Source organism: Pygocentrus nattereri, chromosome 3 (assembly GCF_015220715.1).
Source record: "Pygocentrus nattereri isolate fPygNat1 chromosome 3, fPygNat1.pri, whole genome shotgun sequence".
Taxonomy (NCBI): domain Eukaryota; kingdom Metazoa; phylum Chordata; class Actinopteri; order Characiformes; family Serrasalmidae; genus Pygocentrus; species Pygocentrus nattereri.
In genome coordinates, this window is record NC_051213.1 from 51,476,631 (window position 1) to 51,491,144 (window position 14,514).

Sequence of the window (14,514 nt, forward strand, 5' to 3'; positions counted from 1 at the left end):
GCGCAGACACCAGCGTTTCCAGTGATGAACTATCGTCAGGTTTACTGAGCCGCTTTCTCGCTTTGCCACAAAAACTCGTCACTCTGATGTTTGTCAGCACTGAAAGCCAGTCAGGACTCAGCAGCAGCATGTCTTAGCTAGCTGATAAATACTAAGTGCCAGGAATGTAGCAGAAAAAGAAAATCATAATATTTATTCATTTTTTTGGTCAGATTTAGAAAAGTATCGAAAAAAGTATCGATGGTATCGATACTGAATTTGAAGTATCGTATCGGAATTGAACATTTTCAAACGATACCCAGCCCTAAGCATAACCATGTAACTGATGGGGTAAACATGTGAATGGATGTAGGGTAACCATGGAAACGAGTGTAGCGTAACCATGGAAATGGTTGTAATGTAACTATATGACTGAGTGTAGTGTAGTGATGTGAATCGGTGCATTAAGCAGTGTAATCGGTGTAGTCCACTGATCGATTATCAGTGCTGCCGCTGTACTTCATTTTCATCAATCAGCCCATGTTATTATTCTATTTCACTGTATTTACAGATTTATATCCCGCCAATATAATATAATATCCTGCACATTATATATATATAAAATTTCCATTGTACTATATTTACAATCTGGAGAACCGCCAACATCCGGCATCCTATTGCGTTTTCATACAGGTGTTCAGCAGCTGTACCTGTCCGTCAGCGGGGTGATGACCAGCCGCGGTCTGTTGCCCAGGTACTCGTAGGAGTAGAGAAACTGGGCGTCGCAGATTCTGATGAAGCAGTGTCTCTGTTCTTCATCCCAGCAGTGCCGGAGCTGAGAGAGCCAGGTGAAGGCCTGACCGCTGCTCACCTGGACAGAGACGGACAGAATGCCTTCAAATTAAATCCAAAATAAGCTCCAATCAAAAGTGCTTCTCATTTGTGAGTGACAGATTTATTTATGGACAGCAGCTTTAGACGAGCCGAGTTAACCTATTCATGTCCAACAACTCGAACAGAGAATTTAATGTGCGGAGGAAAAATGACAGAACTTCTTCAGGTCTGTAAAGATGTCATTTACAGAGTTTACGTAGTTATAACGTCTACACGTAAAACATTTTCACACTTTCGTTCACGACAGAAAGGAGGATTTTCTTAACGTTATTCTGCTGCGACGCACAGATATTTACACAAATGACACATAAATGTATTATTAGAGACCAGCAGCCCTCAGAGTTTAATATGAGATGAAGTTATTAAAAGCGCTTGATGGATCTGAAATCTTTATTTATGCTCAGAAAACATTTGGAATAAAAGAATTTAATTGCACCTATTAAATAAACATTATAACTCCAACGCTGAGTGTGTGGATAATTCGCTCAGTAACAGTGAGAGAGAGACTGCGCGTCTGTCTGTGGAGCAGAAAGAAAGGTGGACGTATTTAAGAGAGGTCAGTGAAAATCTGCATCTAACCCAAACATGTTCATCATACACAAACCCAACTTGACGAAAAGTCCTCTCCATCATAACTGATGAGACGGTAAACACCGACCTTCTGATTGATGAGTTTGGACACCACATCTCTGGCGTGGACATCAGTGGTGCAAATGGTCATGATCTTCCGCCTGTCCGCTGGACTCAGCTCCCCCAACAACATGCTTATCAGGGAGTTCAGCTGAGTGACCTGCAGGAGGGGGCAGGGATTTCAGAGTTTATGAGGGGGCTCAGTAATGGGCCGTGTCAGCATACAGTGAGCTTTGTGGCCTGTGCTTACAGTAATTATATCCATTTACATGCCAGACTGAGTGGATGGTAATAATAACAGCAGTGGCAGAGACTCAGGGTCACGTAGTCATCCACACTCATCAGAGACGGCCCTCCGCGTTTACGGAGCGAGGTCAAACATCCCAGTCAGGAGGACAAACAGGCACCCAGCTCATTTATCACTGCACTTCTGTCTGGACGTCAGTTTTCAAACATCCTCAGTGCAAAAATGTCCAGAATTTACAGTAAAACTACAGAAAATTCCCAGAAATACCAAAAAAACGCTGCTGAATTTATAAAAGTAGGCAGACGCAGCCCACCCGGACCCTTATTACACACGGATAACGCGGCAGACGCAGCCCACCCGGACCCTTATAACACACGGATAACGCGGCAGACGCAGCCCACCCGGACCCTTATTACACATGGATAACGCGGCAGACGCAGCCCACCCGGACCCTTATTACACACGGATAACGCGGCAGACGCAGCCCACCCGGACCCTTATTACACACGGAAAATCAACCAGCTTCTCAGACTGAGCTTTGGAGGCGTGTCTGCAGGTTCTTCTTGTTCCAGGTTCCTTGTGCAAACGTTTGTACTCCCCGCTTCAATTCCATGTTGTTGATTTTCTGATAAATAAATTCCGCATCCTGTGCAGAGAAGTGGCTCGTCAGATCGACGTAACGTGGTAACAAGCAAATGGACTCATTCATTCAACTCACAGAATAATGTATTTAGTTTTAACAAAACGAGTTTTATTGTGTGTTACCTTGGTTTTTTTTATCTTGGGCTTAAAATGAGCAGAACAGTGTGTGTCCTGTGGAGGGTGCGTTTACTTATTCACTCAAAGTCAACAGAACACGATCAGCCAGGAAGCCACAGCACATGCGGGCTCCATCGCTGCCCTGACACTGCAGGAAAACGTATGCCTGTTTGGTGGCAGTGCTACAGTGTGTGGGTCTCTGTCAGGTAAATGAGATGTCACCCCCCCCCCCCCCCCCCCCCCGCCACCCCCCTCCATGCGGTATGTATTAGATGTAAAAGCAGTTCAGGCTGGGCTGCATTTATCACTGCGCTGTCTGACAGCGACTCCAATCAGAGGCTGGAAGGAAAGAGGCAGATTATTCAAACGCTGGCCAAGGACGCTCTAACCTTACACGCCGCCGCCGCTGACGGCCCCCGACTCTGCGCCGGGACACGGACGGTGCCGCTTTACTGTGGCCTGCGCGGCTCAGTGCTACACACACACACACACACACTTCATCACACAGCGGATGAGGAAGCGGCTCGGAGCTCGCAGGAGCTCCATCAACTCCCCGACTCTAAGAGCTCTACGCATTACCTGAGCGGGGGGCTGTGGCAGAGATAACGAGGGGCAGGGTGAAATAACAGCCATCAGAAACCATCACACACGCTGCGGGGCTGCGATCTGGGGCTGTCAGTGCCGTTAAGAACAACTTCAGTACAAAGCAGCAGAACTGGTGAGAGGAACCGTGTGGACACTCCCTCCTGGGCGCCTCCTGCTCACCGTCCTTCGTGGAGACCACTGCAAACTAAGGCTATCAAATCTTCCCCTTATGTCGAATATTACCTCAAATACCGCAACCTGTGGGCTGTGGGGGCACCACCAAGATCATCTAACATCAACTCAGACATCAATAATGACATTCAGTGAATAACATTTAACCAAACCAAACGTTTTAAATATGACAAATAATAATGACGTGATATTTGCAAATATTTCGGCTGAGCTCAGTGATTGGTCCAGTAGTTTGCACGGTCAATGTAAAATGTTACTCTTTTTGACCGTATTGAACTCGTCCAGCATGGATTTTTGGCTAAAAACAGAAAATTTTCAAATTTTTGGTGTTTATTAAGTTGCTTGATTACACAGGGACGAGTGTGAAAACATCCCAAGATGCTCACAACTGCTTTATACCAGAGCCAAACTGTCGGCTTAAACATCTGCTCTCAATCCGGTTTGAGCTCAGATACTCTCAACAGCCCCCTCCGTCCCAGCCCTCGCGGCCTCCTCCGTCCCAGCCCTCGCGGCCTCCTCCGTCCCAGCCCTCGCGGCCTCCTCCGTCCCAGCCCTCGCGGCCTCCTCCGTCCCAGCCCTCGCGGCCTCCTCCGTCCCAGCCCTCGCGGCCCCCTCCGTCCCAGCCCTCGCGGCCCCCTCTGTCCCAGCCCTCACAGCTCCTGACGCTCAGTGGAGCCTGTGTACCTGTTTCCTGCTGTAGTCCCGCAGCGCCGTGTCAAAGCCCTCCGCCATGCGCTGAAAGGCCAGCTCCACGTCAGCCGTCCACCAGACCTGCGTGGCGGTCAGGGCCGGCTGGGCTGGACGCTCTAAAGCCCACTGCTCCCGCGGACGCTCCTCATACACGCTCACGGCCTCAGCCATCTGCCTCCTCACCGCCCCCCTCATCGCCTCCTCCACCCGGCTCAGCCACAGCTCCACCTGCAAACGGCGAGGCGGACAGTAAAACACTTTTAAACTCAAACAGCCAGAGAGACGGATTTTAGCCAAAATGAGCACAAATTTAGTTGAGAATTATTATAAACAAATCTAATCAGCTTTAACTCACAAAACGGATGCAGCTAAGATGGTTATAATTTATTGAGTATTATTGTAGTTAATGAGGATCCATCTCAGTGTGATTTAATCATTAATCATTTTACACCACAAATGTGCAAAATGCCAAAGTAAAATCAAAAGAGCAAGAAGTGGCCAACAAGAATCCTCAAATACAGAAAAGCAGAAGTCATGTGGTGCTGCTTGATTTTGAAGTTTGTAGAAACATAACAGACGCTATAAAAACATCAGATCCACTGTGAAACTGGGCTGTTGTGACTGTTTCTGATCTTTATGTAAGGAAAATCACTCTTAACGTGCTCAGCATCGCACAGACGAACAGTATTCATATACTTTATATGCGTTTGCTCTGCTGGGCTGCAGGGTCCAGTAGTGCACTATGTGGGGAGCAGGGAGCGGGTGGAGATTCACCCCGGCGTGGGAACAGGAGCTCCGCTTCTGCATTAAACAGTGCCGTTATCATATGTTCATTATTATACAACAGAAAGGGTTAGGGATAGGGTTAAGGTTAGGGATAGGGATAGGGTTAGGGATAGGGATGGGGATAGGGTTAAGGTTAGGGATAGGGATAGGGTTAGGGATAGGGATAGGGTTAGGGATAGGGATGGGGATAGGGATAGGGTTAGGGATAGGGTTAAGGTTAGGGATAGGGATAGGGTTAAGGTTAGGGATAGGGATAGGGTTAGGGATAGGGATGGGGATAGGGTTAGGGATAGGGTTAAGGTTAGGGATAGGGATAGGGTTAGGGATAGGGATAGGGATAGGGTTAGGGATAGGGTTAGGGATAGGGTTAAGGTTAGGGATAGGGATAGGGTTAGGGATAGGGATGGGGATAGGGTTAGGGATAGGGATGGGCGACTGAATGTCGTCCTCACTCAGTGGTCCATGGCTGCCTGGCAATGATACCAAACTGGATTAGCATTAAAGAAAAGATGCTGTTTATTCCTATACGGTTGCAAAGAAGTGGATATGGACTGGAGTGCACCGGAACGTCAATCTGTTTTATTGCTGAGAGTTTGTCAGTGGGCTCAGTTTATAATGTCTACTACAATGTAGCATGTGAATGAAACTCCAATATAAGGCAGTGTGGTGACTGAGATCCAGCTAGCAAATGTCATTCACTCAGTGTGAGCTAGATATCTAAATATAAATGTGTTGAATGTTTGTTACAGTTTAGAGCAGTGCTTCTCAGCCCTGTTCCTGGAGGCCCACTTCCCTGCACTTTTTGGTGTTCTTGCTCCCAGCACACCTGTTCCAATGTTATGGTGATTATTATTAATAACACGTTATTTTCTGAAAAAACCTGTTTAATCACATTTAACGTTGGCCTCCGCTTTATAAAAGCAATAAGCCACATACTGTCGTGCTTTACAGTGATTTTATCACGGAGAAGGGAGTTTTACTCTGCGCTCCGGTGCGCCGGAGAAACTCTTCCCTGTGATAACTCAGTAACTCACAGCCTCTTGACGCTCATCGCTTTGATAAACTCTTTCAGCTCTTTGTACGGTGGGGCTGTAAAGGGTTACCGGGCCGTCGCAGTCACACCGGGTGAAGAAGGGCACGTATTCTCTCTCAGCGCTGAACATCCCCTCGGCCACCGCGTCCGTCACTCCGAACTGCAGGTCGGCCAGGCTGTCGAACAGCTTTGCGAGGTGATGGGTGACCTGAGCACAACCGCACTGTCTCATTCTTCACAGATCAGGACAAAGCAGCACAGGATAACATCGCGGCGAGAGCGCCACAGCACAATGCACGGGGAGAGAAAGGGTATAATGAGGCGTGCATAATGACGGAATTAGGGATGTACTGGTACTTCTAATTATAATCAGCGCACAATGAGAGCAAGACGAGGAACCCTGACCCTGTTCTGGTAACGAAGCGGTAGCAGGTACGTGGGAGGACGCGGCGGGGCCGCCGACAGCCCGAGCGTAAAAAATGTCTTTCTCTCATCATAATCACGTTCCGCGAGAAACGATGCCCTTCTAACTATCAGTGCAATGAACAAAAAAGTTTAATCAAAACAGATAAAGGCCACGTGGGGCGAGGAGGAGCTCATTACGCTCTTCTGTGTTGAATTCTAATCTGCGCAGTGGAATCGAAGCTACAGCCGGTGATAAATGGCTGCGTAGCGTCTGCGGGCGGTATGAAAAGAAGTGTTCTAGCGAAGGTTAAAGCCATCGCAGGGGACGTACAGTAAACGTCCATAAAACGTGTCCCAGTCCACGTCTGCACATGGTCAACTGGGCTCAGACGGCAAAATCTGTACCGGTGTGTATTACACACACACACACACACACACACACACACACACACACACACATGGGTATGTAGGAGTGGGCAGTGTGACGATTTATTGTTTTTGTGGTAATTTAGGTCACAATGGTGCTTTCATATCGCGAAGATCATCAGTACTTAAAGAGACGGACTACGTTTCATTTGAGAGTGAAATAAAAGCAGTTGTAGATTTATGTGTATTATTATTATTATTATTATTATTATTATTATTATCATCCTTCCTACCTGCACTCGCTCCTAAAGGCTTACAGCACCGCCCGGCCGCTGCGATCCTCCAATGAACGTCGCTTAGCTTTGCCAAACAGTCACACAAAGCAATCGAGACTGTTCTCATACTTGCTTCCCCAATGGTGGAACAAGCTACCTTCCGCTGTCAGAGCAGCGGCGTCCCTCGCTATGTTTAAGAAACTCCTGAAGACGGAGCTCTTCAGGGAGCACTTGCTCTAATCGCCTCCTGCAATCTAACCACTACCAACCTCATCTCCTTCCTGCCCTCCTTCCCTTCTCTACCCCGCTATTACCCCTTGGCCTCCTTTAAGGCCTGACTATGTTTGTTCTGTGTACCTCATTATTTGTAAGTCGCTTTGGATAAAAGCGTCTGCTAAATGTAATGTAATGTAATGTAATGTAATAATATTATTATTGTACTTTATATGTGGTATTACAGGTTCTATAACATATATAATATATATATATATGATGAAATATCATGAAACGCAGGGCTGAAACATTACCTGTTTAGGCTGGCTGCCTTTGGACAGCATATCCAGTAAGTCAGCAGAGGAGATGAAGTAGAAGCGAGGGAACGCTATTCTCTTCGATTCTAGATATTTGCCTAGTGCCTTCTCACACACAGCAAGCCTGGAGAAACACAAATCACTCCGTTTATCCATTTATCTGTGCAACACACTGTAAAATGTCAAAATCACTACTTTTTGGCAAACCTCAGCTGTAAATCCTCGAGAGTCTCCAGAAGACGTGGCCTGTTGGTGGCAGCGATCACGTTCTTGATTTCAGAGCTTTTAAACATTAGATCCTAAAAACACATGTTCAGTAAAGTAATGAAGACACAGACGTTCAGAAACAAGTTTTACTATTCTAACTTTCCATCCTTACAGAAGAGAGAAATATATATACACACACACACACACACACACACACACACACACACACTATGGTGGGGATATGTATTAGGTTTATGCCCCTTTAGGACATCATAATGTCCTACGTCAGCACAGCTAAACTCACACTCAATTAAAAGTATTGTTACTGCAGTGAAACTAACTGTACTAAAAGTTCCTGGTGTGCCGAGTTCTCCTCAGAACTACGGTGGAACTTGGCACGAGAGACACGAGACACGATAATGTAACTGCTACAGCATCTAAGGTGGAATGAAGATGGCGAAGAAGTCAGATGGGTAATAAAGTCTGTATTTTTCTTCCTCTGTTCTTTTATTTTTGGATCCTTTTGTTTTAAAATTAAATAGTAAAGCTCCAGAGTGAGAGTAGTGATCAACAGCACAGCAGAACAGGAGCAGAACCAGCACAGCAGAACAGGAGTGGAACCAGCACAGCAGAACAGTTAGCCATGAAAAGAGAATTAGCAGTTAATATTCACAAAAGTACGACTCTATTAAACGAGTACTGAAGTGAGCTGGTTCCTCCTCACCTCCAGCCAGGACTGGTCACTGCTCAGTATCTGGCACTCAAACATAAACATCACCTGAGACCCACAAACACACCTTAAAGTCGGAGTTAACGGAGTGGAACCGGAGCGTGTCGGCGGGAAGCTGGTGCTGAATGTCGTCTGAGCAGATGAAGACGCTCTCCAGGTGAGCCCAGCTCCTCTGCACTTCTAACCACAGCACCAGCACCAACTCAGCACGAGCGAGGCGGGTCTGCAGAACCTGCACCTGCCCATGGAAAAACTCCACCTGCTTCATCTGCGACATGGCCTGCAGCTGCACCTGAGAGGGGGCGGGGTGACAGACACTCAGCAGGACGGCAGGGAACAGAGCAGATCTGTGATTCTCAAATACTGCATCAAAGGTCATTTTGATCCCTGATACGAAGCTGCCAAGTTAAAGAAGAGGAACAACCTTCTAACATCCATCTGCGCCAGACTCTTACAGCCGTACCTGCGGCGTGAGTGGGTGATTACTAAATCACAGAAAAGACATGTTTATTCAGGAACAGTGATGTTTCACAGGAAAAACTGGTGACCAATCACATCTCACCTAAAAAGCCCAGGACCAATCACATCTCACCTATAAAGCCCAGGACCAATCACATCTCACCTAAAAAGCCCAGGACCAATCAGACCTCTCAGAGAAAAGCCCAGGACCAATCACACCATCACAGTCAAAAGTCACAGGACAGTTTTATTTTATTTTTTATTTTATTATCGACTTTTATCTTTGGGGTCATCTCAAACTAAATGTGTACGCTGAGAAAATCTGCAACAAACACCACCTTCAGCTCCGCATCGTGGAGGCTGGTCACAGCATAACAAGTAAAATAGAAAACGGTGTCCTGTGACTTTTGACTCACCCTGTATTTCTATAACCTGTATAATCTACTACTTTCAGTGTGAAATGTCCTGCAGCCGCGCTGTGAGTTTAAAGTCTACTAGAGGGCTTTTTGAACCTGAACGTTTTCCTAAATAAGGTCAGTGTTTGGCAGCAGTGCTGTGTTTGGCTGGATCTGGTTCCTACGCCCACAGAGCGCAAACAAAACGCACCCCGTGAGCTCTGCACCCAGTAAATCAGGAGGCTGAATGAAGGAGGTGACAGCAGCTGATCTGCAGATCCTCTGCTGAGGAAGAACCAGACAGAAGCTCTAAACAGCTCACTCATTTCCAGGCAACCGCGAAGGCCGACCGCTGATAAGCTGGGTATACACACTGAGCAGCAATGTGGCTGAGTACTAGCATTCATTAGCTGAAACTGAAACAACAGCTTCTTAAAGTCTCTGGTGGTCCTGATGGTCCACTCTGCTGCACAGATTCCTGAGATTAATGTAGAACTGAGTTTAATATTCAAAGTATTGTATTGTGTCATTAGCAAGACCCCGTCTCCATGGTGGTAGGTGAGCGCTGAGCTCTGATGGAGCTCATCTCATCACTGTTACTGCAGATACAGCCCTGCAGGAGGATAAACGACAACAACACTGACCAGAGTGACCATGAAAAAGATGCAGACATACATCAAAACTCATAAATTTATAAAAGGGGTGAATCCTCTCCTGCAGAACTGCTTGCCAACACAAGCAAAGTAGTATGTCGTTTTCCCATCAATCAAATCTACGAGTATTTATGGCAGACCTTAAACTTACTACACAGCACTGGTCTATTTTAAGGTACAACCTGAAGCTACATTGAAACCATGTTACTTGGTGCAACTGGTTAAAGTCTAGTAGCTCATAAACTTGAACGCAGTGGCAGTTTACGTTCAAACTAGGCTGAAAACTTACGTTCAGCTGGTGCAGGACACCAGTATTTATGGTGTCATGTATTCCCTGTTAAAGCGTCTTGTATCTATAATACTGAGCTCTAACACAGTCTAATCTGACGTATGTGTAGGTGTTTATACCTGATGCTCTTCCAGCCTCTCAATGAGCTCATCGTCACACTTCAGCAGTGGAGTGGAGGTGTGGAAATGCTCCTCATAAGCAAACTCCATCAGCGCCCACGTCTGGCTGATCTCACCCAACATCTGAGGAAGGAAAAATTTTAACTTTCATTAAACAACTGCTGCTTTAAAGGAGCCTCCATCTGTGAGGGATGGAGAATAAACAAACCTTTTCAATGGCCATCTCTTTGACTGCTCTGGCCACCGTGCCGTGAACCTCCTCTTCATACATGTGTAGCTGCAGAGCCAGTAAGTCTGCGAGGGTGCTTCTCTTGGTCAGGGTGAGGTCCACCTGAGGAACAGAACCTTCAGCTGATTCTGGGGTTACAGTCAGACACAGTGTGTGATTCTGATAATCGAGTGTGTCCAGTAACTCTGTGAAAATCATCTTCTCTGTAAGGTTTTGTTGTTTATGGCTTGGTGGGTTGTTGTCTTTTAATATCGCACCGCAGCTGAAATCAGCCGTGTGGCTATTACTGTGAAATCATCCCCGATTGATGGGCAGAAAGATCTGCACGAGCACTCGAGCTGCACTGACTCCACAAGTTTGTGTGAAAGTCTCTGACCAGCAGAGCAGATCCTTCACTGGAAGAGATCAGACTAAAAACACTGACATGATTTCGAGGATTTGCTGAAATTTGAATACTGACCTGAACACAGTGCAGAATCTCCAGTGTTTCTTCTTCATTTTGATTTTCATAACTTTGTTTTACATTTTTCAAGATTTAAACTTTCTACTGTTTAATTTCAGGTTTAAATCCCAGATTTTAAATGTGTTCTCAGACTTTTGGACTCCACTGTGGACGGAAAGACAGACAGACAGACAGACAGACAGACAGACAGACAGACAGGTAGATGGATGGGCGTATGGATGGATAGATAAACATATATACAGACAGACAGACATAGATAGATAGACAAACAGAGATGAATGGATGAATGGGCAGATACACAGATCAAGAGACAGACAGATGGACAGACATAGAAGGACACACAGATGGACAGATACAGGTAGATAGACAGATAGACAGACAAACAGACAGACACATGGATGGATGGACAAATGGGACAGATAAAGAGACAGACAGACAGACGGATGGACAGATAGACAGACACACATCCAGACAGACAGATGGACAGACAGACAGACAGTCCCTGCTCACCCCAGTAGCCTTAACCAGTTGTGTCCAGTGCCTGTCTCTCATGGCTGTGTTCTGCAGCTCAGCCACGGCCCTTAGTGAGGTCATCAGGTCTCTCAGTCTGCAGTCCAGACCCACAAACACGGCCCAGCCGCGAGCCTCTTTATCAAGAACCTGCATTTCCTGAGTGAACAGTAGAACCTGTATTAGCTATCAAGATCACAGATTCTTATGAAAGACCCTCTCAGGCATCTTCAGCTCATGACTGTAACATGGAGCGAGGAGGCGGACGCACATGCTGAGATAAACAAGATTTATTATGGCCAAATCCAGGGTCATGGTCAAGACGGTCCAGGGTCATAGAGCCAACACGGATAGATCACAGGACAGGACAGGACAGGAAGTTTCAAACAACAGCAAACAAAGACCAGCAAAACCAAGGGGAGAACACAGGGCTTAAATACACAGGGAAAACGAGGGACAGGTGGAAAACAGGTGCAGACAATCAGGGGCGGAGTCATGAAACAAGGGGGCTAAACCAAAACATGAACACATGGACAGGACTGGGAGGGGCCAATCGTGACAATGACCATGTTGGAACGTCACATACCAGCTGGACACACAGTGGAGTGAAAAGGACACAAACATTCAGACAAACTCTCTGACAGAAGTTCTTACTTTTGTAAACCTCCTGAGTTCTGCGTCCATCTCGTCCACATTAATCTCCCTCCAGGCCGACAGAGCCCAGCCTGCAATGCAACTCTGAGAACACAGAAAGAGGCAGTGACTCACCGCGAAGTGGTCCAGCTGCAAATGTGCTCAGTTAAACTTCTCCTTGCTCAGTGTAACATTATCTCTCCTAACGATGACCTTAGTCTGGTTAATCAAAGTGATGAGATGGAATGGAAAGGGCGGCTCTACGGATTCAGGAAGGGTTTGAACTGGATTTCTGAGCGGGATCATCACAAAGACACACACACACAGATACAGAAACGGAGAAATTAACATGCGGGTGAGCTCGTTAATAACTCAAATGAGAGTGTTTGAGAAACCTGAGCACACAGCAGCAGGTCCCACAGCTGCTTTAAGGTGGAACTCTCTCTCCTCCACATCCTGAGCTGCCTGAAGTCCGGGCTGCTCACTTCAAACAGCTTACAGCTCTCCTGCAGCTCCACCAGCTCCAGCTCCAGAGTCACCAGCTCACAATAGCACTGAGGAACCACAGCACACAGAACAGCACATTAACTCTGACAGCCTAGGTTAGGGTTAGGGTTAGAAACTCACAGAGAAACGACACAAACAGAACATCACGGCACCTGATGACACAAGACAAATGAGTTTCTCTGAACTTTCTTAAAGAAAAATTCTACTCACTTTTCAAAAGTATGCATAATTCTATTGATGTGACATAAAGAAAGTCATTCAGGGCGGTTTGGTTTGAAATGGTTCAGACGGCTTTACAGTGGTGGTGATGGGAACCAGGCGTCGCCATGACTACAACACAGATATAGACACTTTATTCACCATCCAGAACCACCAGAGAACCTACACGAGTCTTCTGAGCTTATATGGAATGTTGATGATGGAAAACAGTGGAAAATCTGGAATAATGAGTTTTCTTTGGGGACTATTTTGCCGCACAGCGCCCTGCATGTCTCCCTCCACCATGAATGGAGTTGAAGTTCTCTAAACTCTCATAAAACAGCGTCTCAGTCATCAGGCAGTGAATTCAGAACCATTTATGTTTACACCCTCAGGATCAGTGAGCTGAAGATAAAATGGGGAGTGATGTACTTTGTCCAGCTGAGAGTACGGGTTCTCCGCGCTGTACTGGAGAGGAGCTTCGGTTCTATACCTTTCTTCAAACTGACTCAGCTTCACCTGTCAGTTAACAAAATGAGCATAACAGATCATTTGTCTTCTCTACTTTGTAATAAGGTTAACAGATGAATGACTGAATATTAAGTCTGCGGTGTAATTAAAGCAGGACGTCCAACCTTGAAAGCTCCGTACTTCCTGCGTATGACGGCCACTTCAGCGTTCTGCAGAGGAGCCACCTCGTGCTTCACCGTCCAGGCAAGCTTCTTAACGCTGCTCCATCTCTCAGGCAGTTCCTGAACAGACACACGAGACCCGGCCATGTCACAGAAACACCACTTCACAGTGACTGATTTATTAATGTGCAGATTTATGATCAATGTGCTGCTGTTTTTATTGTCTGATCTGATTTCAGTGGCAGACTGAGATTACATTTACGACATTTGGCTGACGCTCTTCTCCAGAGCGACTTACAATTTGATCAGTTTACACAGGGAGGCCAAGGTGGTGTTGGGAGTCTTGCCCAAGGACTCTTATTGGTATAGTGGAGGGTGCTTCCCTGGTGGGGGATTGAATCCCAGTCTACAGCGTAGAAGGCAGAGGTGCTAACCACTACACTAACCAACCACATTTAAACATTGTAATAAAAGTTTTCTTGCTTCTAAACTACATGCCATTCAGGATATTAATGTCATTAGAACTTCATTCTGGACAATAATTTTATTAGAGCTTCACTGGAAACCACAGCCTGCTGTTAACGATCTGCACTGCTTGGTGGAAAATCTGTATCATTATTATCAATCAGAGAGTGAATTATGTATTGATCGCTGGTGTATGTTATGATGTGATGTCTGGTCTCTGTCTGAACACAGCTCTCACCTCCAGCTGCAGGTAGATGTTCTCAGGCATGGCTTCTCCGTACTGCTCCAGGAGACTGACCACAGCCCTCAGAGGCTCAAACAGCTGATCTGTACTGGACTGTCTGTGTCTGACTGCCAGCAAGCAGCCCATAACCTGCACCAGAGCCTGACGATCTCCACCCCTCACCGGCTCCCTCAGTCCTGAGTCTGCCCTCACGATGAACTCCTCCAGCTCTGCAACACTGAGAGAGGCGGAGAACTTACAGACTTCAGATTGATGGAGAATGTGTTGTATTAAGTTCTGTGTGGAACCTTTTTGAAAATGCCTCTGTGTAGCACCAAAAATGTCTCTGCTATTGTTACAAAGGGTCTATTGAGATTGAGAAGGGTCTATTCAGAACCATTTTCTTTGCTAAAGAACCTTTAAAGAACCAT

At 46.3% G+C, this 14,514-nt stretch overlaps 1 protein-coding gene across 1 annotated transcript in view; it reads right to left on the bottom strand.

The window, feature by feature from the left end:
- LOC108413261 (dynein heavy chain 11, axonemal) overlaps window positions 1-14,514 on the bottom strand; it is a 119,650-nt gene that overhangs the window by 84,346 nt on the left and 20,790 nt on the right. Inside the window, exons 18-32 of the mRNA XM_037536462.1 lie at window positions 14,099-14,321; window positions 13,399-13,515; window positions 13,196-13,282; window positions 12,454-12,612; window positions 12,080-12,163; window positions 11,426-11,584; window positions 10,432-10,554; window positions 10,224-10,346; window positions 8,376-8,600; window positions 7,579-7,670; window positions 7,369-7,495; window positions 5,866-6,003; window positions 3,971-4,204; window positions 1,532-1,663; window positions 690-850 (exon numbers count right to left, since the gene is read on the bottom strand). Coding sequence (XP_037392359.1) covers window positions 690-850; window positions 1,532-1,663; window positions 3,971-4,204; window positions 5,866-6,003; window positions 7,369-7,495; window positions 7,579-7,670; window positions 8,376-8,600; window positions 10,224-10,346; window positions 10,432-10,554; window positions 11,426-11,584; window positions 12,080-12,163; window positions 12,454-12,612; window positions 13,196-13,282; window positions 13,399-13,515; window positions 14,099-14,321 — 2,184 coding nt within the window. The remainder of the gene's footprint in view (window positions 1-689; window positions 851-1,531; window positions 1,664-3,970; window positions 4,205-5,865; window positions 6,004-7,368; window positions 7,496-7,578; window positions 7,671-8,375; window positions 8,601-10,223; window positions 10,347-10,431; window positions 10,555-11,425; window positions 11,585-12,079; window positions 12,164-12,453; window positions 12,613-13,195; window positions 13,283-13,398; window positions 13,516-14,098; window positions 14,322-14,514) is intronic.